Genomic DNA, 26,565 nt, shown 5'->3' on the forward strand with positions numbered 1-26,565 from the left:
GGAAGGGTGTGTGTGGGGGGTGCGGGTAGCCTAGGGGACACTGGGGGCAGGAGGTGGGCATGGACTGACGGGGTTAACCATGCAACCCAGGCGCCCCCAGCAGCTCGGGGGCTTTACCGGGAGCCACTGTTCCCTCCCCTGGTGGGAGAGGCCTGCAGGTCAGTCTCCTCCCCTGCCTCCCAGTCATGACAGATGTCATCTGGGTTTCCTGACTTCCTGGCTGCCCGGCCCCTGACCCCAACTGCGCAAGATAGCAGGCTGGACAGGACACATACCCCCTCAGGGTCTTTATTGGAGGTGGGGGCGGGGCGGGGCCTAGGCCTGCTGTGCCCGCAGCAGTGCTCGCACCTGGGCAATCTGCCAATCCACGCTGGCGCGCGCCGTGCCACCCAAGGCCGCATACTGCTCCACGCTGTGCCTGTAGTCCCACACGTGGCTCACGTCACCTGCAAACAGGGGGCTGGGGGAGTGGGTGGGTGTGAGCCAGGCCGCAGGGTCACCCGGCTTGGGGTACCCAGACCAGCCTCCTGGGAAGTATCGGGGTGGGGTGGGGAGGGAGGCACCTGATGGTCTGGAGCTCCTGCAGCGACAGCTGGCTCAGGGGGACCCGCTTGGTCTCGGCCATGAACACGGCTTTGCCAGAAGCTTCGTGGGCCTGGCGGAAGGGCATCTGGAGGGGACCACAGCAGAGGGCAATGCATGCTGACTCTGCTCCCTGGGTTCCCCTGTTCTGTCTGTGCCCTCCCTGGCCACCCCCTACCCCAACTTGGGGGCTCCTGACACCACTACCTGGTCACAGACACTCACCCCTTTGCGGACCAGGTAGTAGGCAAGGTCGGTGGCCAGCATGTCGGGGCTCAGAGCCTTCTCCATGTTCTCACGGTGAATCTAGGGGAGGCAGGGAGGCCAGTCCTGAGTGCCGGGGACCTTGGAGTTGCCAGTTCTAGTTTCGAGGTCCCCTCTGCTATTTTTTTGCCACTAGGGTTCTGGTTGCCAGTCAGAGCCTGCATGGTCCCACTATTCCCTGTGACCTTTTTTTTCCCTTTCCTATTTTTTTTTCCCCTTTCTATTTGATAGAACAGAAATAGGGAGGTGAAAGGCAGGGGTAGATAGCAAAATGGTTATATAAAAAGACTCCCATGCTTGAGGCTCCAAAGTCCCACGTTCAATCCCCTGCACCACCATAAACCAGACCTGAGGGGCTGGGTGGTAGCACACATAGCATGAAGCGCAAGGACAGGAGCAAGGATCCCGGTTCAAGCCCCCAGCTCTCCACATGCAGGGCGTCGCTTTGCAAGCAGTGAGGCAGGTCTGCAAGTGTCTATATCTTTCTCTGTCTTTCCATCCTCTCTCAATTTCTCTCTGTCCTACCCCAACAACAACAGCAGCAGCAGCAGCAGCAGCAACAACAACAATGGAAAAAATGGCCGCCAGGAGCAAAGGATTCCTAGTGCAGGCTCCGAGCCCCAGTGATAACCCTGGAGGCAAAAGATTAAATTAATTTAAAATAAAATAAATTAAAAACAAACAGGGGATCTGGCTGCAGTGCAATGGGTGGCATAAGAATCCCAGTTCAAGCCCCCAGCTCCCTACCTGCAGGGGGGTCACTTCACAAGCGGTGAAGCAGGTCTGCAGGTGTCTATCTTTCTTTCCCCCTCTCTGTCTTCCCCTCCTCTCTCCATTTCTCTCTGTCCTGTCTGGCAACATCAATAACAACAACAATAATAACTACAACAATGATCAAAACAACAAGGGCAATAAAAAAGGGAAATAAATAAATAAATAACAAAAAACAGACCTGGCCAGTACTCTGGTAAAAAAAAAAAAAAGTAGGGAGGTGAAGAGAGAAAGCAAGAAAGTCAGAGAGACACCTGCAGTACTGCTCTACCCGTCATGAAGTTTCCCCCCTGCAGGTGGGGACCAGGGGCTTGAACCGGGGTCTTTGCACATGGTAATATGTGCACTGTACTGAATGCATCATTGCCCAGCCTCATTCCTTTTCCTTTCTTTTTGCTAGGGGGTGCGAGACAAAGAGATATAGGAGAAAGAGACAGAACGAAAGAGAGATGCCTGCAGTCGTTCTCCACCACTCATGAAGTTTTCTTCCTGGAGATGGGGAGTGGAGGCTTGAACCTGGGTCTTCACATATGGTGAAGACGTGTAACATATGGTAACACGTGTGCCCTACCATGTGAGCATGCTACCCTTTTTTTGAAGATCATTTTATTGAGGAAATGTTGTGCTACCACCTGACTCCCGTATTTCATCATCTTAAGCCATGTCCCTACATTGATCTCCAGGGCAAGACAAGCAGACTGCCCCCCACTCCCACTCCCACAGTCAAGCCCACCGCAGAGCTCAGGGGCCCAGGACAGGGGTGGGTGTCTTGCCTGCAGTGTGGAGATGACGCCAGTGGCCACCTGCAGCACAGCACTCATGGTGTCTGACACTTCAAACACAGCTTCCTTGTCCTCCTATTAGGCAGTGGCAGGGGTGAAGGTCCAACACTGAGTACGCCCACTGCCTTCCACTGGGGACCCTTAGCACCCCCCACACACACACCCAGAATAAGGGAGGGCTCAGGGTTGGTCAAGGACAGGGCACAGGGCGACTCTGAGGTGCTTGAGAATTATGATGGGGTGCCCATGCAGAATGGGGTGCCCTGCCCCACCCCAGCCTCACACCTGTAAGTCCTTGTTATAGGTGCTTGGAAGACCCTTCAACGTCATCAGGAGCCCAGCACACTGAGAGATGGGGGTGAGGGGAGGAGGACTCAGGAGGCTGAACTTTGGAGTTCACCCCAGAAGCCCCTCCAGGTGTCTCCCTAAGTTAGCCCAAAGGCCTCCCGCCACCCCCACCCTTGCCCTGCTCACCCGTCCAAACACGCGGCCCGCCTTGCTCCGGATCAGCTCCAGGCTGTCGGGGTTTTTCTTTTGGGGCATCAGGCTGCTGCCAGTGCTGGGGACAGAGACAGAGGGGTTGAGGGGGACCCCCTCCTGCCCTATGGCAGGTTCAGCAGCACAGGGGGGAAGGAAGGAAGGAGGAGGAGGGAGGAAGGAGGCAGGCTGGGGCTCACCTGTAGGCATCAGAGAGTTGCACGAAGCTGAATTCCTTGGTGCCATAGAGGATGAGGTCCTCGGCCATCCTGCTGAGGTGGGTCATGCACAGCGAGGCCCAGAACAGGAACTCGGCTGGAGGAGGGAGTGGGAGGCGGGTGTTTTGGCCCTTGAGCCTTTCTCTCACTAGCTCTCTCTCCATCTCTCTCTTTCTGGTTACTTTTTAATTTTCTTTTTAAAATATTTTATTTATTTATGAATGAGAAAGATAGGAAGTGGGGGTGATAACCAGACATCACTTGGTACATGCACTGCTGGGACTTGAACTCAGACCCTCATGCTTGATAGTCCAATGCTTTATCCACTACACCACCTTCTGGACCATTTTCTTTCTTTCTCTCTTTCTCTCTTCTTTCCCCCCCACAAATGTTATCACTAGCACTTGGTGCCAACACTACAAATCCATTCCTGGCAGCCATTTTTCCTCATTTTTCCTCCCCCCCCCAACTTTTATTATATATAATATATATAAGACAGAGAGGAACTGGGAGACAGAGAGAGGGAGAGAAAGATAGACATCTGCAGATTTGCTTCACCACTCGTAAAAGGTCCTTCTTGCAGGTGGGAAGCTGGGGCTCAAACCTGGGTCCTTACAATTGTTAATATGTATGCCCCCCATTTTTATTTTTCTTATATTAGCTAGGCAGAGAGAAATTGAGAGGGGAGGGCAAGACAGAGAGACACTTAACAGCACAGCTTCACCGCTTGTGAAGCTTCTCCCCTGCAGGTGGGGACCGGGGGCTTGAACTTCCCCAAGAAGCTCCAAGTGGGTTGGAAAAGGGGAGGGAGGAGGCTACATAGTAGCTGGAATTGGGGCACAGAGTGAGGGAGGGCGAGTGGGACTTGGAGGCCTGGCTGCTGTGTGACAGACACACAGACCAAGCCCCGTGACTCACCTACGAAGTCGCGCTCGCTGGTGGCGTCCATACTGTTGAGCGTGATGTGCCCAAAGTTCAGTTCTAGACAAGGAGCGAGACGGGCAGGGCTGGGCTGGGGCACAGGAAGGGTCTCCTCTGCCCCCCAACCAAGTGGCCCGGCTGCCTTCCCTTGGGCACCCTTTGTGGGAGGGCAGGTGGGGAGGGCTGGAACAAGAATAGGGTCTCTTTCTTTCTTTTTAATTTTATTTTCTTTCCTTTTGTTGCCCTTGTTGTTTATCGTTGTTGTTATTGCTGTTGTCGTTGTTGGATAGGACAGAGAAAAATGGAGAGAGGAGGGGAAGACAGAGAGTGGGAGAGAAAGAGAGACACCTGCAGACCTGCTTCACCGCCTGTGAAGCGACTCCCTCCCCCCGAAGGTGGGGAACTAGGGGCTCGAACTGGGATCCTTACGCTGGTCCTTGTGTGTTTAACCCACTGTGCCACTGCCCGGCTCCCGAGCAGGGTCTCTTTCTTTTCTTTCTTTCTTTTTTTTAAATATTTTATTTATTTTCCCTTTTGTTGCCCTTGTTGTTTTTTTTATCGTTGTTGTTATTGATGTCATCATTGTTGGATAGGACAGAGAGAAATGGAGAGAGGAGGGGAAGGCAGAGAGGGGGGAGAGAAAGATAGACACCTCAGACCTGCTTCACCGCCTGTGAGGCGACCCCCCTATAGGTGGGGAGCTGGGGGCTCGAACCGGGATCCTTAAGTTGGTCCTTGAGTCTCACACCATGTGAGCTTAACCCACTGCGCTACCGCCCAACTCCTGTAGGGTCTCTTTCTAAAGATTTTTAGTAATGAGAGAAAGAGGGAGTAAGAGAATAAGAGCATCACTAGGGCTATGCTATGCTGGGGACCTCAAGTGTGAGAGTCTGCTGCCTTATCCACTGCACTTCCCAGGCCATGGGAAAGTCTCTCTCTCATATTTATTTATTTATTTATTTTTTCATATAACTCGTGTGCCCTACTAGGTGCACCACCACCCGTCTCAAGAGAGTGTCTCTTACATGGGTCCCAGTAGGGAGGCTAAGGACCTGGGTCTCCCCATGACTATGGACCCCAACAAGGGGTCCTCTGAGCATCCCCAGTCTCAGCATCCAGAGTAATAAATGAAGACTTCCCTCAGTGGACTTGCACTCCACTCCCACCCCACTCAAGTGCGTGTTCTCAGGTCCCGACAGGTGCTGAGGGCATGATGTCCCCAGGAGGAGCACAGGGTGCCTCACCTGCTCGCAGCAGCTCCCGGTCCACACCCAGAGGATTGCCTGCAATGGCCCCGCTGTGGGGACAGGGGGTTCTGAGTGACCAGGGCTCCCTGCAGCCACCTTTCGTCCCCCCTCTGTGCTTCCATCTCCTCCCCCTCTTTCTACCATTAGGAGTCCTGCTAATAATGGCTGAAGCCCTCCCCCCCCCATTCCCCAAGTTCTTAGAGATGAGGCCTCACCTCCCCAGGGGCAGGACGTCGATCCGCTTCTGTACCTGCAGCAGCCTCTCAGAGTCTCTGGTCAGGGCCACCGCATGGCTATGGGATGTGGGGGGGAGAGGAGGGTCAGCAGCCTGAAGACCCACTACCAGTTCAGCCACCTCCAAGGCATCCCACCTCACCTCAGGATCCAGTGGCTCCAGCGGATGGGCTGGGCCCTCTGCAGATGTGTGTAGCCTGGGAAGAGAACATCCCGCTCCCTGGAGGAAGGGGGAGTGGGTAAGAGCTCTAGGGGGTTGGGGGAGTCACGGGAGGCCCACCCCTGACAGCTGAGACCCTCCCAGCTTGGGGCCCTGCAGGGAAGGGACAGGGTCTGCCTGCACTTGAGACCAAGTCATCTCAGAGGACAGATGTCAAGAAGGGCTGGGAGGGCCAGGGAGAAATAGCTCAATACTGTATTGAGCTATTTTATAATAATTATTATTATAATAATAACATTATTTATTTGTTATTTTATTTTTAATAAACAGAAGAAATTAGAAGGGGAGGGTAGAGAGAGAGAGAAAAATAAAGAGGGAGAGAGAGATGCCTGCAGCACTGCTTCACCACTCATAAAGCTTTCCCTTTGCAAGTGGGGATTGGCGAATTGAACCAGGGTCCTTCCTTGCTTATTATAATGTGCATTGGCATCCAGGTATGTAGCCACCTGACCCCCTCCCATTTTTTTAACAGTTTAAAAAAAAATTTATTTATTTATCCCCTTTTGTTGCCCGTGTTGTTTTATTGTTGTAGTTATTATTGTTGTTATTATTGATGTTGTTGTTGGATAGGACAGAGAGAAATGGAGAGAGGAGGGGAAGACAGAGATGAGGAGAGAAAGACAGACACCTGCAGACGTGCTTCACTGCCTGTGAAGTAACTCCTCTGCAGATGGGGAGCCCGGGGCTCAAACCTAGATCCTTATTCCAGTCCTTGCGCTTTGTGCCACCTGCGCTTAACCCGCTGCGCTATCGCCCGACTCCCCCCCTCCCAGTTTTTAACATTATTTATTTTTATTTTCTCACCCACTAAAATAAATCAGTCCTGAGAAGGAGGAAGAGAAGAAAGAGGAGGAAGAATAAGAGGATGAGGAATGGGAAACAAAGTAATAAGATCCAAGGAACAGCCCATCAGGAGCCTCAGCAGATTTCATCATTATCTTGGGTCCTATCGAGGTGGCAGCAGACTGTGCAGGGCCCTATCAGAGAAGGAGGGGGCATGGTGGGTACTCCCTGACATTGGAAAACTGAGAAAGTGCAAGAGAAGTTCCTGGAACTCCCCAGAACAGCTCCCCTGAGCAGGCAGGGCAGAGGCAGTGGTGCTCGGGTGGGTGACTCTGGGTTTTATTTATTTATTTTTAGCTATCAGCTTTAGTGAAGCCTAATACACACAGAATCCACACATTTCAAGTAGATGCTACAGTAGCCAGGGAGGTGGCTCAGTGTTAGAGCACATGCCTTGTATGGGTGAGGCCCCGGGTTCGATCTTCCACACTACATATGCCAAAGAGGCTCTGTCTGTTCTCTTGCTCTTTCATTCAAGAAGTCTTTCAAAAATAAGAAAGTATGGGGTCAGGCAGTGGTGCACATTACCATTCACAAGGACTTGGGCTTGAGCCCCAACTCCCCACCTATGGTGGGGGACACTTCACAAGCGGTGAAGCAGGTCTGCAGTTGTCTTTCTTTCTCTTTCCTGCTCTCCCCCCACCCCCTCTCAATTTCTCTCTGTCCTAACAAAATTAAAAATAGAAAGAAGGGGGGTGTAGAAGAAGAAAAAATTGCCACCAGGAGCAGTGGATTTGTAGTGCTGATACCAAACCCAGCAATAACCCTGATGGTGAAATTAATTAATTAAGTAACTAATTAACTAAATTTAAAAAATAAGGAAACAGTGGTCTAGGAGGTGGCACAGTGACTATAGCAGCACTGAACTATCAAGTATGAGGTCTAAGTTTGATCCCCAGCATCGAATGTGCCAAAATGATGCTCTGGTACCTCTCTCTCTCATAGATATGTAAATCTGAAAGAAGGAAGGAAAGAGAACTGTATACTTTAATGTACAACAATCACCACACCAATTTGAGAACATTTTCATCACCGCAAATCACCTCCCATTTCCTCAGCACCCCAACCTAGGGTGATGGTTCTCTCGTCCTTGTCCACACCTCACCCCCAAGCCTAGTAAGCAGGAGATACAGGGTGTGGGAAAAATGGAGTGGTTGGGGGCCAGGTGGTGGTGCACCTGGTTGAGTGCACACATGTTATAATGCACAAGGACCCAGGTTCAAGTCCCCAGTCCCCACCTGCAGAGGGAAAGCTTTGCAAGTGTTGAAGCAGAGCTGCAGGTGTCTCTCTGCCTCTCATCCTCTCTATCAACCCCTCCCTCTTGATTTCTGGCTGTCTCTATCCAATAAATAAAGATAATAATTTAAAAAGAAAAATGGAAAAAAATGGGGAAAAAAAAAGAAAAATGGAGTGGTGAATGGCTTGGGAGGTGGCATAGTGGCTAGAGTGCTTGACTTGCAAGCAAGAGGTCCTGAGTTCAAATCCCCAGCATTGAACATGCCATAATGATGTTCTGGTTCTCTCTCTTTCCCTCTTTCATTAATGATTAATATAGATAGATAGAAGGATGGATGGATGAGAGGAAGGAAAGAAGGCAGGGGAGACAGCATAAGGGTGACAAAAAAGGCTTTCATGCCTGAGGCCCCAAAGGTCCCAGGTTCAGTCCTCAACAACATCATAAGCTGCGTAGTGCTCTAAGGTCTCTTTCTCTCTTTCATTAAAATAAATAAGCACCAGGTTCAATCCCCTGCACCACCATAAGCCAGAGCTGAGCAGTGCTCTGGTAATAAATAAATAAATAAATATAAATAAGCATATTAAACAAAAAAAGGGGAAAAAAGGAAGAGAGAGAAGGAGGAAGGAGGAAGGAAGGAAGGAAGGAAGGAAGGGAGGGAGGGAGGGAGGGAAGAGGGACAGCAAAAACCGTCCCCAATGCGGCCCTTCTGCCTCCCTCCATTCTTTACCCCAGGGCTTGGCTCCTCTGCTGGCTTCACCCCTGCGCTCAGACCCTCCCCGCCTCAGGCACTCACGCCTCTGCCCGATCCACCATGGTTTTGATGAGCTCCCGGAGGAGGGCAGAGAGGGCTGAGCAGTCCTGCCGCATCCACAGCCTGAGGTCTGTGACCACCTGCGGGGCGAGGAGGGGCGTAGCCGCGTGTGGGGACGAGGGAGGGGTCGGTGTGTGTGTGTGTTGGGGGGTAGAGGTGGGGGCCGCTGTCACCTGGTCGTTGCGGCTCCGGCCAGTGTGCAGCTTCCCTGCGGTGTCACCGATGAGCTCCTGGGGGTGGAGGGAGGGGCCCGCGTTCAGGTTGAGGGCGGGACTTGTGGCCCAGTGAGGTCAGCTCAGGCAGGGTGGGGGGGGCAACCCGTGCCCCCCCCCCCCCACAACCCTCCCTTCCCCAGAGTCCAAGCCGCTGCCGCCATCTCTGCTGAGGCCCCTTGGTTTGGGGTCTCCCACACCCATCAGCCAGTGATGGAGGGAACAGGATGCCGCCATTTAGGGGACAGGGAAAGAGCGGCTCCCCTCTAAGTCGGGGAGGCGGAGTGGGTGAGACCTTCAGGCGCCGCTCGTTGGCTGTGTGGATGTCCTCATCGTTGGGGTTCAGCTTGAAGGTGCCCTGGGCCCACTCCTCAGCCACCTGCAGGGATGGGGACCCAGGTATCAGGCAGCTAGAAGGATCCCTCCCTGGGCACCCCTCACCCTGGTCCCTGACTGTCTCTGTCCTGGGAGAGCTGCAGAGGCCCAGCTCCAGAGTAGGCATCTGCCCAGGAGCCATGGGACCACGGGGGGGGGGGGGGGGGCAATAAAGGATGAAGGGGGGAGGGGGGGCACCTGGTTAACTGCACATATTACCAAATGCAAGGACCCTGGTTTGAGCACCTGCTCCCCACCTGCAGGGGGTCCACTTCACAATTGATAAAGCAAGTCTGCAGGTATCCCTTTCTCTCCCTCTCTCTCTCTCTCTATCTCCCTGTTCTTTCAATTTTCCTCTGTTCTATATAATAAAAATTAGAAAGGAAAAAAAAAAGGAAAAAATGGGCGCCGGGAGTGGTGGATTCTTAGTGCTGGCATGAAGCCCCAGTGATAACCCTGGTGGCAATAAAAAAAGAGAGAGAGAGAGAGAAAAAAAGTGGGGGAAGGGCTCCCCCCCCCCCCCCCGTACATGCATTCTCAGGTGCAGGGACCCAGGTCCCAGCTCCCAGCCACCACCACCGTGGCAGTCCCTGGAGGAGGAGGGGGGATCTTCATGGGTGTCTCTCCTCTCTCTGTCTCTCTTTCTTGCTCTGTTTATCACCATCATTCTATTTAAAAAAGGAAAAGAAGGGGTCAGCCAGGAGCACTGCAGTCGTGCAGGCACCAAGTGGTAGCCATGGTAGCAAACATAAAATAAAATAATCAAATAAAACAGGGCTGCTTGGTTTAAGCCTGACCCCTACCATATTGAAGGAAGCTTTCGTGCTGTGGTCTCTGTCATTCTCTCTCTGCCTCTCTTTAAAATTAATTAATTAAGTTTTACTTGGCTCCTGGCAGTACTGGAGTTTGAATCTGGAACCTGGGAGTCAGGTGGTAGTGCAGTGGGTTAAGCGCACATGGTGCAAAGGGCAAGGATCGACAAAAGGATTACACAGGCGGTGAAGCAGGTCTGCCGGTGTCTGTCTTTCTCTCCCCCTCTCTGTCTTCCCCTCCTCTCTCCATTTCTCTCTGTCCTATCCAACAATGATGACATCAATAACAACAGCAATAACTACAATAAAACAAAAGGGAATAAACAAATATTAAAAAATTATTTTAAAAATGAATCTGGAAACTTTGGTGCCTCAGGCATGAAGGTCTTTCTGCACAGCCACTATGCTATGTAACCAGTCTAATAACAGTGACTTAAAACAATGAATGAAGAGACTGAGTGAGGCACATGGCTAGAGGCTTACTACAAGGGGAAAGGACATGTCGGGGAGCATTTGATAGGAGCAGGATGGTGAGGACAGAAAGGGGGCCTGGGCTGTGTACAGTACCTTGTCCAGGCCTTGGAGTATCCGGTCCATCTCAGCCTTGGTGAGGAGCCCCGCCTTCTCCAAGCCCCGGCTATAGGCCTTGCTTCCCTGCACGTCCACCTCCCACAGTTTCCGGTCATAGGTGATAGATGAGTTGAACTTCTCCATGATGGGGTCCACAGCACCCACAAATCGGCCACCCCATAGCTTTCCACTCTGGAAATTGCAAGAGCAATTAAGCTTCCCCCACCCTGGAGAAGAGGACATCTTGCAAAGGGACTTTGGGGAGTGTCGTTGAGTCTGATGGTAGCTGACACTCAGCAGAAAGGATGTCTCTCTCTCTCTCTCTCTCTCTCTCTCTCTCTCTCTCTGCTTGTTTGTTGTTTTTCTTTTTTTAGCAGAGTACTTCTCAGCTCTGGTTTGGTGGTGTGGGGGATTGAACCTGGATCTTCAGAGCCTCAGGCATAAGAGTCTCTTTGCATAACCATTATGCTGTCTCCTCTCTGGACTCAAAAGAAAACCAAGTGTTGACCATCCTGGAGGTTGTGCGGTTGGGTAAAGCATTGGACCCTTGGGTCTGAGGTCCCAAATTCAATCCCAGGCATTACATGTGCCAGATATGCTCTGGTTCTCTCGATCTCACTCTTTTTCACTAATAAGCAAGGGGAAAGAAAGAAAGAGAAAGGGAAAAAGAGAAAGAAAGAAGAAAGGAAACTGAGTTAGAGAGGGTCAAGGACATGCATGAATCAAGGCAGTGAGTGTGTGTGGGGGGGTTGGACACACAAGACAGGGTCCCTTCCCATCATGTGACACTGCTCCATATAGAGACACGCCTGAGGCCATAGCACAACCGCTGGACCTTTCTGGACACCATGCAAGGTAAGAAGTCACTGTAACTCATAGCATTCAGCCCACAGCTTGGGGGGATGCACAGCACCCCAACATACCTGTTCCCACTGGCCTTCTAGGAGGCCACTGTTTGACCCTCTGCCCTCCAGGGGCCAAGGGCAGAGGAATGGCACAGAGGCATTTCTGTTTTGAAAGAGGACATGGGTGAGGGTCAAGCACATATCGGGGAGGGCGCAGAAAGCCTGGGGCTCAGTCCAAGTGCCCTGAGTGCCCAGGACTTTGAGGACAGTGTGCTGGGGGTCAGAGTGGGCATGTGGCTTCACTGGCACTTTCTGCTGTGAATGAGGGGGAGGGGAGAAGGGAACTGCCGTGGCCACTGGGGACATATGTCCTCCTTTGTCCTACAGTGTCCCAGACCTCCGTTAGCCCCTGCCTGTGGACACCTAACACCTTCTAAGCCTCTGGGTGATCCCTCTTTAAAACAGGGATGGGGGGGTCAGGTGGTGGTACACCTGGTTGAGTGTACACATTATAGTGCTCAAGGACCTGGGTTCATGCCCCCAGCCCCCACCTGCAAGGGGGAACCATCATGAGCAGGGGAGAAGAGCTACAGGCGTCTCCTTCTTTCCCTCCCCCTTCCCTCTCCTTTTCTCTGTCTTTATCCAAAAAATAAAAATTAAAAAAAAAAGGAAGAAAGAAAATATATACCAGGACTTCTTTGATAGAGGTGTTGTGATCACTCCATTCAGGAAAAAGCAGCTAAGTACATACACAGCCCAGTGCTCGGCACTTGGTAAACTCTAATTATTCCTCTAGGAGGGGCTGAGGGCCGCTGGGGACCAGGGCGTGCCCTAGCTCCACCCCTAGCTCCCATGAGCACCCCGGGAGGCCCCCTGTGCTCGGGCCCCAGGCTGACCCCTTGGTGCCCATCAGCCTCAGCCAGAGGACTCTGCCCTGTGGAGGCCACCTCCACCCCCTCAGCCTTTGTAGCTGGGTCTGCCCCTTACCCCTCGGCTACCCCACCTCAAACCCAGCTTTCCAGCAGAGCACCATGAGGGGATCCTGGTCCCACCCACAGGGCCAGAAAGCCAGGTCCAGCCAGAAAAGACTAGGAGCTGGTCTAACCCGTGGCCAGGGGCCTGGCACCGCCTCCAGTCTGCCCTGGCCTCTTTGTCTGGGTTATTCGTAATAACAACAACTGCTTAAGAGTGGGACTGCAGCCAAACATATTAGTGCAAACACAGAGAGCGGCCTGGGCAAGCTGAGGTCACCTGGCTCCCTATGGCTCTCTCTGTGGGGCTCAACTCTCATCCTTCTAGCTGGCTTAAAAGGCCACCAGACTTAATGTCATGGAACAGTTTAGAGCTCCAAGGCACAGCACATCTGGACCAGAATGAGCCCCCTGGGGCTGAGGGCAGGGGCCCTGTGGGGTGAGTCAGGATGAACAGCCTATGGAGAACATACAAGGGAACAACTGGGGACACAGCTTAACTGGTAAGGATTTGGACTTTCTTGCCTACTGTCTCCAGTTCGATTCCCAGCACTGCATGTACCAGAGTGGTACTCTGGCTTGTCTCTCTTGCTATTTCTCTCTGTCTCATATGAGCCTCTCTCACTCTCATATGTGATAAGTAAAATAAATCTTAAAGGTAAAGGGTAGAGTGGGGCTGGGCAGTGCACCCAGTTAAGCGCACATAGTACTAAGTGTAAGGAACCAGGTTCGAGCCCCCAGCTCCCCACCTACAGGGGGAAGCTTCCTGAGTGGTGAAGCAGGTCTGCAGGTGTCTATCTTTCTCTCTCTCCCCTCCCTTCTCAATTTCTCTCTGTCCTATCCAATAAAATGAAAAAAAAAAAAAAAAAAGGGGAGAGGCCACCAGGAGCAGTGGCTTCGTAGTGCTGGCACTGAGCCCCAACGATAACCCTGGAGGCAAATAAATAAATAAATGGCAGGGGTGGTCTTCTTCTTCTAGCGTTTGCCCTTCTTCCGTAGCCAGTCAACAGCGTCAGGTTGAGCCTGATGTCAAGTTTTGAGACCTCCTTTGAATCTGGAAAGGTGGCAGTCGTTGACTATGTGGGTCATAGTCTGTCTGTAGCCGCAGGGGCAGTTCGGGTCGTCTCTGGCTCCCCAGCGATGGAACATAGGTGGTGATATGCACAGCAGGGGTGGTGATATGCACAGTTAAGCACACACATTATTACCATGCACAAGGGCCCAGGTTCAGGCCTACAATCTCCACCAGTAGGTGGCAAACTTCACAAGATTCACAAGCATTGAAGCAGGTCTACAGGTGTCTCTCTCTTTCTCTCTCATTATCCCTCCTTTCCCTCTCATTTTTTCTGATATATATATATATATATATGCATATATATTTTTATATATGAACACATGAGGGAAATACCAGTCTTATTATTGTATCAGTAACCACTACTTATTGAGCACCTACTGTTTGATGGCCCTGTGGGAGGTATTCCACAGGTATCATTACACCCTCCTGCCAGGTGAGCATTCTTTTTGATATTTTACTTATTTTATTTTGATGAGAGAGATACAGATACAGAGGCCGGGGGACTCCAGAGCATTGCTCAGCCCTGGCTTATGATGGTGCTGGGGATTGAACCTGGGACCTCAGAGCCTCAGGCATGAGATTCTCTTGCAGAACTGTTATGCTGTCTCCCCAGCCCATAGTGGGCACTTATCAAACTTCCAACGAAGAAAGAGGCTCAGAATAAAAGTCTTTGGAAGCCAAGTCTGTTTGAGTCCAAAGTCCAGGCCATGCCCCCTGGCCCTCCACCACCATCCAGAAGCAAACAGGACAGGTCTCCTTAGACATTTGACTCCTATAAACCATCCAAGACCCAGAAGAGGGAAAGTGTCTTGCCAGCTAGGAAGGGCCACAGGGGACTAGAACCCAGACCTCCAGCTTCCCAGGACCAGGGTCCCCTTCCCTGGCATCAAGCACAGCAGCCCCTTTTATCTGAAAGACTGACATAATGATCCAGTGCCTTATAGCTGAGGCAACTATCATTATCCCGTTTGCCAGACAGAAACAGTGAGGTCCATCCTAGCACTCAGTGGTCAGGCAGAGAACCCCCGGAGTCCCTGAGCTCAAGGAGCAGAGGCCAGTGAGACAGGAAGCAGCCGGGCAGGGGGGCCACAAGCCACGCAGGGTCTCCTGCGTCCTGGTTCTTTCCGCAAACACAAGCGTCCAGTGGACTCTGCTTCACAAGGACAACTGTCACAACAGTGTGTGTGGAGGGGGGCTATCGGGGACGAGAAAGAGAGACCAGCACCTCCACTCCAGGTGGACGGCTGTCAGGCTAGGTCAGGGCCACTGGCCGAGTGCGGGGGTGCTGGCGACTGCGACCACGTGAGGGCGAAGGGTCAGGGGTCAGCAAGGGATGACCCAGGAAGGCACCACTCTGGCAGGTGCGCCTCTGGGAGTGCCTGGAGCCAGCAGGGCGCTTATCACCAGAGCAGCCTGGGGAGAACCCCGTGCGCAGGTCACAGCCCCGGCAGGACCCCGGGGCGACCCTCCTCCTCGTCGCTCTGGGATCAGGAGACCTGCACCCGCGTGCTCCCGCTCACCTCCGATGCCATGTTGGGCGGTTCCTCCTCCGGGAGCCTCGGTCCTCCGGATCTGGAAGATAAGACCCGACTGATGACCTGCTCGGCCTCTGGAGGTGTGCAGGCGGGCGCAGTTCGCGTGCCCCAGCCTCCCGGGCTCCGGCCGCCCGCGTCCCTCACTCACCACCGCCCCGCGCGCAGTCAATCTGCGGCCCGCCGCCCGGGGGCGCGGCTTTTTCTGGCTGGGGTTGCATCACCACATCCAGCCCCGCCTCCTGGCAGCGTCTCACCAATCCCAAATGGTCCCTAAAGGTGGGCGTTGCCACTACCCTCCAATCCCCGTGGAGGACCCGGCTCCTGTGGGCGGGGCTTCGGGTGAGCCACGCCTCGCTCAGGGTCCGGTAGGGGGCGGGGAAGGCGGTGTCCTGGTGGCTGCGCTCCAGGTGGCTGAGCACCCGGTCCCGGAAACCCCTGATTGGAGCCTGAGGCTGAGACACCCGTCCCTGGCCCAGCGAGCCCGCAAGACACATTAGGTGAAATGGCACGCACGCTCAATCATTTGTTCTGCTGAGTGCTGGGAGAGTTAGACACTGAGGAAAAAGAAAAAGAAATGTTGCCTTTGCCGCCTGAAAACGGGTGAAACATTGGACTTGGAAGCATGAAATCCTGAGTTTGATTCCTAGCATAGCACGTGCTAGAGTGATACTCTGGTTTTCTCTCCTGCTCCCCCGTCCCCATACTCTCAAATAAATAAATGTTTTTTTAAATGAGGGAAAGAAATAATGTCTCTGCACCTGAGGGGTTAATTCAACTGGTAGAGCATCAGACTTTCACACCTGAGGTTCCTGGTTCTGTCGCCTGCATTGTATGTACTTGGTGGTGATCTGGCGAGTCCTCTCTTCACTTGCCTGCCTCATGAAATCCTATCTCTCTCTCTCCTTCCCTCCCTCCCTTTAAAAACAAAAGAAAGAATACTGCCTGCTTCAAGAAGCTCTACAGAGTGTGGCAGATATGTGCAGACAGCACAGAGAGGACACCCTTCTTGGAGTACCCAGGAAAAAAATCCCTTGTCATCGCGAGAGATGGTTAGGTCTTCTCTTCAAAGGAACATGAATAGAACAACTGTTTAGTACAGACATTCTTTTAATAAATTGTTATCTATGATCCCTGTGGCCAGTAGTTTTGTATTCTTTAGGTCAGATAATAGTCTCTTGCAGTGCTTGCTAATCCTCCAGCAGAGACCCTAAGACTCTCTTCCTCCTGTCCTTATTTAGACACTCTGTAGAGCTTCTTGAAGCAGGCAGTATTCTTTCTTTTGTTTTTAAAGGGAGGGAGGGAAGGAGAGAGAGAGATAGGATTTCATGAGGCAGGCAAGTGAAGAGAGGACTCGCCAGATCACCACCAAGTACATACAATGCAGGCGACAGAACCAGGAACCTCAGGTGTGAAAGTCTGATGCTCTACCAGTTGAATTAACCCCTCAGGTGCAGAGAGATTGTAAGCTCCAAGGCCCAGCCCAGGGGTGGAGGAGACAGCGCTTCCCTCAGGTATAAAAGATGGGAGAAGGGTGAGGGGGGCGCGCTGCTGCTGCCTGACTGTTGGTGGCACGCCCTTTTGCAAAAGAATAAATGCCTTGCTTCAACTCCTTAATTTTTGCCTTGACAAGTAAATTTAATTGGACATCATTTACAACATCATGATTAATTAATAATTATCCATCAAAAATGATGGGCCAAGCTGCTGCTAACAGTCCAGTCTTAAACTTCTGTTCTAAAAGAGTTTTGGCACAAGCTAAGCAGTGCTCTGGTTAACAAATAAATAAAAATAAATAAATAAGCAAATTGATTTAAAAAAAAAAGGGTAGTGGTCCAGGAGGTGGCGCAGTGGCTAAGGCACTAGACTGTCAAGCATGAGGTCCTGAGTTTGATCCCTGGCAGCACATGTACCAGAGTGATGGCTGGTTCTTTCTCTCCTCCTATCTTTCTCATGAATAAATAAATTCTTTAAAAAAAAAAAGGTAAATGGGCAATCTCTAGAGACAAAAAAAAATGTGGAGAGGGCCCCCAGATTTTTATGTTAAAAGTGGGTGAACATTTCAGTGGGCCACAATTGCCAGATGCCAAGTTAATAAGCTCCCAGGTAACAGCCAGGAATGTGGTATGATGCGTAAAGCATTGGACTCTCAGGCATGAGGTCCTGAGATCAATTCCCAGAGTTGCATGTGCCAGACTGACGCTCTGGTTCTTTCTCCCTCTCCTTCCTTTCATTAATAAATAAATACATTTTTTAAAGCTCATGGTGATCAGTCATAGGCACCCAGGTGATCTTTTTATTTTTTCTTTTCTTGCTTTCTTATTTACTTTTGATAGAGGGTGAAAAATAGAGACAGGAAGAGAGGGAGGAAGAGGGAGTGAACAAAGGAGACATACCTGCAGCACTGCTCCAGCATATGTGAAGCCCCCCCCCCCCCCCCGCACATAGGGGCAAAGAGACTTGAACCAGGGTCCTTGTACATGGTAATGTGTGCACTGTATTGGGTGCACCACCACCTGGCCCAACCCAGCTGATCAGGTGCCTGTCTCCATGGAGACCTACATGGCCCCCTACTATGGCCTTCCTTAATGCTCTTCCCTTAAATAGCCTTCACTTGCTGTTTGCCACACTGCCTCCTGCACAACAGTTTGCAGTCTTGTCGCTGTCAACAGGACTCTGCTGAAGGCCTAGGTGTCCAGCCGTGGGCATCACTGGAATCCTGGAAACCAGGGCACACAGCAGTCTTGTGACAGTACTTGTGAATTCTGGATCTTTCTCTCTACCCTACTGTGAGCTTCTTGGAAACAAGACCTCATTGGCTTTATCTGTTACTCTCATCCCTCTTCCTTCTTCTTCTAGAGCCTCAGAACCTGGCTGCAGCAGCCCAGTGGGCAGACAGGAAGTCTGAGACCAGTAATATGGTCCCCAAAACTGAGAGGGCATTGGGTCAAATGTCAGGATATGAGTAGTGTCGAGTGTTAATGTCTGAAGCCTCGTTCCTCTTCCTGGGACACCAGTGTGAAAATTGGCAGGACCCCACAGACATGAAGCCACAGTCAGGAGCACCCAGAAAGATTGAGCAGCCACACCATTTCAGGAAGAAACTGAATCTGTGTGATGAATTCACTTTTTTTTTTTCTGCCTCCAGGGTTATCACTGGGGCTTGGTACCAGTAGTATGAATCCACTGCTCCTGGAGGCCATTGTTTCTATTTTGTTGGATAGGACAGAGAGAAATTGAGAGGGGAAGGGGAGATAGAGAGGAAGAGAGAAAGATAGACACCTACAGAACCTGCTTCACTGCTTCTGAGGTGACCCTGCTGGGTGGGGAGCTGGGGTCTTGAACCAGGATCTTTGAGCGAGTCCTTGTGCTTCATACTATGTGTGTTTAATCCAGTGCGCCACCTGACTCCAAACTCCCCCCACCCCCATGAATTCACCTTCTTCACTTCATCTTGAATGGAGCTTGAAGAAATCATGTGAAGTGAGATAAGTCAGAAACAGAAGGATGAATATGGGATGAGCTCACTCATGGACAGAAGTTGAGAAATAAGAACAGAAGGAGAAATGCAAAGCAGAACTTGGACTGGGCTTTGTGTATTGCACCAAAGTAAAGGACTTTGTGAGGAGGGGAGAGGTGGGAAGGGGAGGTTTTGTTGCAGAAATGATCCTCAAAGCACAAGACTAGAGCAGGTTCTTGGTGAAAGAGAGTTTTATTACACCGGTGTGTAGGAGACAGAGGGAGCAGGTTTATTTCACTATTGCAAAGTAGGCAGAAACAGACAAAGGCAATCTTTCACGTAATTGCTATACATGCTTCTTATCTGTGGCCTTGGTATGGGCAGAGAAGAGGAGGCCTAGTGCCTGCTGTGTATCAGTCCTGAGATGGCTGTGTTCCTCCCTAGCTGTCTATATCTTTTAGCATCTTTGTCTCTGGCCTATTAGCTTAGGAATGTGGAGGGGAGGAGGGGTAGCGACTACAGCCACTGTTTTAACTGCCAGGAGAGCAAGCACAAAGGCAATGGAGTCTTACGCTGCATATCACAGAGGAAAGACAATTCTCCACCAGGCACATAGATTAAAATATCCACACAGGGGAAATCAGAAGAGTGTGCACTACTGAACTCACTTGTTTTCCATAACAATTTTCAGGTCCTGGTGCATGATGGTGGAAGAGGATCTTCATGGGGACTTAGAGTGTTTTGCAGAAAACTGAGCCTTTTTACACATATACCAACAACTTTATTTACTGTATGCCATTAATCCCCCAATAGAAATAAAAGTAAAGTAAAATAAAATAAAAAAAGAAATTGAGACTGTGATCTAGGAGGTGGTGCCGTGTCTAAACCTCTGGACTTACCCCAGCATGAGATCCTGAGTTCAATCCCCAGCATCACGTGTAGCAGACTGATGCTCTGTCTCTCTCTGTCTCTTTCTCCTCTCTCATTAACAATAAATCAATCTCAAAATTAAAATAAATATATAAATTGAAGCTGGGAAGGGTACTGGAAAGCAGGAATAGATACTCCCCCCCAATACCCAACATGGGTCATTCAGTAGGTGCCAAACTCGATGCTAATGATTTCATTTTCATAAAACTCCTTGGGCTGAGGAGACAGAATAATGGTTGTGCAAGCAACTTCCATGCCTGAGGCTCTGATGTCCAGGGTTCAATCCCCAGCACCATCAGAAGTCAGAGCTGAGCAGTGCTCTGGTAAATAAAGACATATATAAATATAAAAACCTGTTTACAGGTCAAGAAACGGAAGCTGCAGGGGAGTTAGGGCTGGAAGGGGGTAACCTAGCAGCTCATATGGCGGCACGTGGTAGAAGGCCTGTCCCACCGAGTTCTGCTGGCAGCAAACAACAAGCTTGGCCAGTGTGGAAGCCGCGACATGCTGGAACGCAGGAATGGCAGACAGATAAAGAGGTAAAACTGGAGCAGGGAGAAAAAAACCAAAAACAAGAAATAGACAAATCAGAGGAGCCCGCAGCTAGAGCCCAGAAGGCAGACACTGAAGTAGATGGGATTCTTTTTATTATTTATTTATTTATTTATTGCCTCCAGCATTATTACTGGGCCTCAGTGCACCATGAGTCCACTGTTCCTGGAGGCTATTTTTCCCCCTTTTGTTGCGCTTGTTTATTATTGTGGTTGTTATTGTTGTCATTGTTGTTGAGCAGGACAGAGGGAAATGTAGAGAGGAGGGGAGATAGAGAGGGGAAGAAAAAGATAAGACACCTACAGACTTGCTTTACCACCCATGAAGTGAACCCCCCTGCAGGTGGGGAGTCAAGGGCTCGAACAGGGGTCCTTAGGCCAGTCCTTGCACCATGTGCGCTAGTCCTTGCAGGTGTGCACTTAACCCGCTGTGCTACCGCCTGACCTCCTATTTTTTTCCCTTTATTTCCCCCCTTTGTTTTTCCTGTCATCAGGGCCTCATTGGGGGCTTTTACATCTGCCTGGTTCCACCTATCCCATTGGACTATTGCTTTTTCTTTTATATTATTTTATTCATTTATTGACATACAATAAGAGATCAAAGAAGGAGGGAGAGGATAGAGAGTTGTGGGGTTTTGTTTGTTTTTCAGATAGAGATAAAAGGCATGGTCAGTGAACCAACTTCATGCTATCAACAGGAAATCCATTTAAACTAGGGATGTAGACAAGTTAATAAAAGGCAAGCCAGGTGGTAGCATAGCTGGTTATGTGCATACATTACAAGGATCCAGATTTGAGCCCCTGGTCCCCATCTGCAGGGGGAAATTTCACCACAAGTGGTGAAGCATGGCTGCAGGTCTCTCTCTCTCTCTCTACTCTCTCTCTCTCTCTCTCTCTCTCTCTATATATATATATATATATATATATATATATATCCCCTCTCAATTTCTCTATTCAATAATAAATACATAATATATATTTTAAAAAGTAAAGGGACAATGCCACCTGGGAGCTGGTACACTGAATAAGGTGTTGAAGCTTGAGGTCGTGAATTCTATTCTTGGAATTCTATTCTATTCTTGGAGCTGCATGTGTCACCATGATAATCTGGTTCTCTCTCTCTCTCATAAATAATAAATTTTTTTAACAAAAAGGGTAGAAAAAAGTGCCATATAAAGACTAATCAGAAAAATCTGGAATGGCTATATTCATACTAGACAAAGTGAATCTTTTTTTTTTTTTTTTTTTTTTTTGCCTCCATGGTTATTGCTGGGGCTCACTCAGTGCCTGCACCATGAATCCACTGCTCCTGGAGGCCATTTTTTTCCCTTTTGTTGCCTTGTTGTTGTAGCCTTGTTGTGGTTATTATTGTTGTTGTTGATGTTGTTCATTGTTGGATAGGACAGAGAGAAATGGAGAGAGGAGGGGAAGACAGAGAGGAGGAGAGAAAGATAGACACCTGCAGACCTGCTTCACCGCCTGTGAAGCGACTCCCCTGCAGGTGGGGAGCCGGGGGCTCAAACCATGATCTTTACGCTGGTCCCTGAGCTTAACCCACTGCACTACTGCCTGACCCCCATCTTTTTATTTATTTATTTATTTATTTATTTAATTTATTGGATAGAGACAGCCAGAAATTGAGAGGGAAGGAAGAGAGGCACAGAGACACCTGCAGTCCTGCTTCACCACTTGTGAAGCTTCCCCCCCTGCAGGTGGGGGCTGGGGGCTGGAACCTGGGTCCTTGCTCACCATAATATGTGCGCTCAACCAGGTGAGCCACCACCTGGCCCCGACAAAGTAAATCTTAAGGCAACATATCTTATCAGAGATAAAAAGGTCATTATATAATAAAAGTCCATTTTATCATTAAGAGTTAGCAATCCAAATGGTATTGCCAATGTAAGCGCCCCTAATAACATAGCATCAAGATAGATGAAGCAAGACAACAGAACTGAAGGGGTGAATGAGCTCCAAAGTTACAAGGAGAGATTTGACATCTCTATCCTGTAATTTACAAAGCCCTGCACAAAACATCAAGACAGATATGAAAAACCTGAATAAAAACATTAACAAACTGACTGGAGAGTGTGAGATAGAATGTATAACATGTTGCTCAACAAATTGTTTGGCTTCATATGTTAACTCTCTTTTCAATCACCAGGTTCCAGATGCCATCAGGATGCTGGCCAGGCTTCCCTGGACTGAAGACCCCACCGATGTGTCCTGGAGCTCAGCTTCCCCAGAGACCCACCCTACTAGGGAAAGAGAGAGGCAGACTGGGAGTATGGACCGACCAGTCAACGCCCATGTTCAGCGGGGAAGCAATTACAGAAGCCAGACCTTCTACCTTCTGCAACCCTCAACGACCCTGGGTCCATGCTCCCAGAGGGCGAGAGAATGGGAAAGCTACCATGGGAGGGGGTGGGTTATGGGGATTGGGCGGTGGGGATTGTGTGGAGTTGTACCCCTCCTACCTTATGTTTTTGTTCACTAATCCTTTCTTAAATAAAAAATTAAAAAAAAGAATGTATAACATGTCAGCTAACAACTGCAAGACAAATTGCTGGGCCCTTCGCCGACAGCAGAACGATGACAATTTTAAATTAATTTTTAGACAATTTACTTACATGTCCTGGGAGGTGGTGCAGTGGATAAACCATTGATCTCTCCATCCCTTTTCTTCTCTCTCTTGGACAGAGACCGAGAAGGAGTGAAAGAGACTAAAGAGGGGCCAGATGGTGGCGCACCTGGTGAAGCGCTCATGTTACAGTGTATAAGGACGAAGGTTCAAGCCCCTGGTCCCTGCTTGCAGGCGGAAGCTACATGAGTGGTGAAGCAATGCTGCAGGTGTCATTCTGTCTCTCTCTCTCTATCTTCCCCCTCCCCTCTCAATTTCTCTCTGTCTCTATAGCTAGTATATATATATATATATATATATATATATATATATATGTCACTTTACATATTTAAAAAAAAGAAAGAGACTAAAGCACTAAAGCACCGATATTTTATTCATTGCGGTGAGGGCAGGCTCAAACCTGGGTCGTGCACTTGACAAAGCGATACACTGCCTGAGTGAGCTATTTCATTGCTTTGAGCATTAAATTCTCAAGCACGCAGCTCCCAGCTCAATCCCAAACATCACACATGCCAGAGTGATGCTCTGGCTCTTTCTCTCTCTTTCTATCTCTTGTTAATAAGAAAATAAGTATTGGGGGTAGGCCAGTAGCGCAGCGGGTTAAGCGCATGTGGCGCAAAGCACAAGGACCAGAGTAAGAATCCCGGTTCGAGCCCCAGGCTCTCCAGGGGAGTCGCTTCACAGGCGGTGAAGCAGGTCTACAGGTATCTATCTTTCTCTCCTCCCCTCTGTCTTCCCCTCCTCTCTCCATTTCTCTCTGTCCTATCCAACAACAACTACTACAACAACAATAAAAACAACAAGGGCAACAAAAAGAAAATAAATAAATAAATATTGAAAAAAGAGAAAAAGAAAGAAAACAGTAAATCCTTTTCAAAAAGGAAAGAACTAGAAAACGTTTACTTAGAGGGTTGTGAAATAGATCATGTGAGTAGGGTGCATGCCTTATCGGGCATGTGGAACAGGTTAGAGTCCTGGCACCACATGGGAGGTTCCAGGACAGCTAGGGAAATTCTGATGATACAGCTCTCCTTCTTTCTGTGTCTATATCTGTCTATTTGGATGGGGAAAATAAACTCAGCCAGGGAGCATTGAAATCATGCAAGTCTGAGGTCCCAGTTCCAAAAAAAAAAAAAAAAAAAAGTTTGGCCCCTCATCCTCACACACAAAAAAATCATTGCTTGATTTTCATGAGTCAGGTGGGGAGCCAGGGGCTCGAACCAGGATCCTTTTGTCAGTCGTTGCGCGCCACGTGTGTTTAGCCCTCTGTGCTACAGCCCGACTCCCTATGTTTTTTTCTTTTATTGGGGGATTAATGTTTTACATTTGACAGTGAATTCAATAGTTTGTACATGCGTAACATTTCTTAGTTTTCCACATAACAATACAACCCCCACTAGGTCCTCTGTCATCCTTTTCCAGGACCTGTACTCTCCCCCCCACCACACCCCAGAGTCTTTTACTTTGGTGCAATACACCAACTCCAGTTCAGGTTCTACTTGTGTTTTCTCTTCTGATCTTGTTTTTCAACTTCTGTCTCATCAGGCATTTCTTTTTTTTTTTAATTTTTTTTATTATTTATTTATTCCCTTTTGTTGCCCTTGCTGTTTTATTGTTGTAGTCACCATTGATGTCATTGTTGTTGGATAGGACAGATAGAAATGGAGAGAGGAGGGGAAGACAGAGAGGGGAGAGAAAGATAGACACCTGCAGACCTGCTTCACCGCCTGTGAAGCGACTCCCCTGCAGGTGGGGAGCTGGGAGCTCGAACCGGGATCCTTAACGCCGGTCCTTGCGCTTTGTGCCACCTGCGCTTAACCTGCTGCACTACAGCTCGACTCCCCTCATCAGGCATTTCTTTGGGAATGTTTAATCTGCTGTCAATTCAGTCAAGTATCTCAAATCATATACAGTTCATCTGTAGAGGTTTGCTTTGGACGTAACATAGTTTTCAAATCTCAAAGTAGGAACCAGGCAGCAGGGACTCCAGCCATCTGGGAGAAGTTTGTTGGCTGGTTTATTTCCTGCACATGCTCATTCTGGGATGTCTTTGAAGGGCTTGACTTCTGGCTACTCGGCTGCCTTCAGAGAACAGGTTGTGTGGTTGCATATGACCCCCAGAGTCTTTCGGCAGCTTTCCTTGGAGACTCTGGATCTTTGTCATTTTATCACTGGACACTCAGAGGCCTCCCTGGCACAGAAGCCCATTCCCAAAGCCTGCGCCATGTGCAAACTTCCCCACACATAGCTTAAACACCCCTGGCTTTGGGACGCCTCTTCACCTCATTAGTCACTCCCTCTTCTGATCCATCTGTCCCATTACAGCATTATAGTTTGATGTCTGGAGCTGGTTCTCCAACTCAGGTCAGGTGGAGCATGGAATACGCCTCAGTCACATGTGTATCATTACCTCTGAATGAGCCATCGCTATGTGTTTTCAGAGTGAATTACTTCTACAAGGAGCATCTTTAGTGCTTCTTTATAGACCAGTCACAGAAAACAGATCAGCTGGGCTTCAGGTGTGATTATAGATATGACTTTGTTGACTTTTTTTTTAATTTTCCCTTTTGTTGCCCTTGTTTTTACATTGTTGTTGTAGTTATTGTTGTTTTATTGATATCATTGTTAGACAGGACATAGAGAAATGGAGAGAGGAGGGGAAGACAGAGGGGGGAGAGAAAGATAGACACCTGCAGACCTGCTTCACCGCCTGTGAAGCGACTCCCCTGCAGGTGGGGAGCCAGGGGCTCGAACCGGGATCCTTATGCTGGTCCTTGTGCTTTGTGCCACGTGCGCTTAACCTGCTGCACTACCACCCAACTCCTGACTTTTTTTTTTAAATAGACATCTTTCTATTAAAAAATAACAAAGACATTGATTGATTGATTGATTGATTGCCTCCAGGGTTATTGCTGGACAATGAATCCATTGCTCCTGCCCTGTCAGCCATCTTTTTTCCATTGTTGTTGTTGCTATTGTTGTTGTTGTTATTGGATAGGACAGAGAGAAATCAAGAGAGGAGGGGAAGACAGAGTGGGGAAGTGAACAATAGACACATGTAGACCTGCTTCACCACTTGTTAAGTGACCCCTCCCCCCTGCAGGTGGGAAGCCAGGTGCTTGAACCAGGATCCTTGTGCTTTGGGCTGTGTGTGATTAACTGTGTGTGTACTACTGCCCAGCCCCCAGTTGTTAATTTTTAAATCAACAAATAAATTAGTTGTTTTTAAGGGACCAGAGAGGTAACTCACCAGGTAGGGTGCATGTCTTGCTATGTGTGTGGACTATGTTCAAACCCTAGCACCACATGGGAGTACCACAACACACTGGGGAAACTCTGTTGCTGTGGTGTCTCTCCATCTCTCTGTCTATCTAAATAATAACAACAACAATAATGGCCTGGCAGAGGTGAAATTGTGCATGTATGAGATCCCAGTTACGCAAATAATAATAATTCTTTAATTCAAACATAACATATACATCGATGAATATTAAGAAAATTATTTATCAGAGAAGTAGGAGAACTGGAGCATCACTCTGGCACATACAGTGCTGGGAATTGAATTTAGGGCCTCATATTTGATAGTCCAATGCTTTATCTATTGCACTACCTCCTGGGCTACTGCTAAACTTTTTTTTTCCAGGCGTCTTATACACGTGCAATTTCACTACTCCTGGTAAAGTTTTTTCCTCTTTAAACTTCATATATAGAGAGAGAAGGAGAGAAATTCAGAGGGAGAGACACCATTCATGGAGCTTCCCTTGGTGTTTGCTGTATATGGCACTCTCATGTGATGCTGGTGCTTTTGGGTCCTGGGGACGTAAAGTATGCACTCCACCAGGTGAGCAAACTCCCAGCTCTGAAAAAAAATTTTCTTAAAGCACTGGATGTGTAAGATTAAATATTATAATCCCCCCTCACTTCTTTATTTTTTTTCCAGAGCTTCTTTCAGGGCAGGTTTGGTGATAGTTGATTCTTTTTCTTTCT

At 49.3% G+C, this 26,565-nt stretch overlaps 1 protein-coding gene across 2 annotated transcripts; it reads right to left on the reverse strand.

Moving 5' to 3' along the window:
* Nucleotides 1-259: 259 nt before the first annotated feature.
* Nucleotides 260-15,207, reverse strand: ASL (argininosuccinate lyase). Of its 2 annotated transcripts, XM_060173132.1 has the most exons (17): nt 15,151-15,207; nt 14,988-15,039; nt 10,574-10,768; nt 9,115-9,198; nt 8,781-8,837; nt 8,590-8,687; nt 5,639-5,716; nt 5,478-5,555; nt 5,260-5,312; nt 4,013-4,075; nt 3,077-3,191; nt 2,874-2,958; nt 2,685-2,744; nt 2,391-2,474; nt 808-888; nt 564-670; nt 260-460 (listed from the first exon to the last, which is right to left on the reverse strand). In XM_060173132.1, the coding sequence occupies exons 2-17, from the start codon at nt 14,997-14,999 to the stop codon at nt 316-318; spliced, it is 1,395 nt and encodes a 464-aa protein (XP_060029115.1). In that variant the 5' UTR covers nt 15,000-15,039; nt 15,151-15,207; the 3' UTR covers nt 260-315. The 2 variants fall into 2 exon arrangements, with proteins under 2 accessions (XP_060029115.1, XP_060029114.1); XM_060173131.1 differs by lacking the exon at nt 15,151-15,207 and having other exon boundaries at nt 14,988-15,142.
* Nucleotides 15,208-26,565: the final 11,358 nt, after the last annotated feature.

Source organism: Erinaceus europaeus, chromosome 15, assembly GCF_950295315.1.
Source record: "Erinaceus europaeus chromosome 15, mEriEur2.1, whole genome shotgun sequence".
Taxonomy (NCBI): domain Eukaryota; kingdom Metazoa; phylum Chordata; class Mammalia; order Eulipotyphla; family Erinaceidae; genus Erinaceus; species Erinaceus europaeus.

Excerpts from the sequence above, each read along its gene's own strand:
- ASL (XM_060173132.1), bottom strand. Across the intron at positions 3,192-4,012 it reads CAGCGAGCGCGACTTCGTAG|CCGAGTTCCTGTTCTGGGCC; the intron begins GTGAGTCACGGG and ends TCCCTCCTCCAG. Across the intron at positions 2,745-2,873 it reads CGGGCCGCGTGTTTGGACGG|TGTGCTGGGCTCCTGATGAC; the intron begins GTGAGCAGGGCA and ends CCCATCTCTCAG.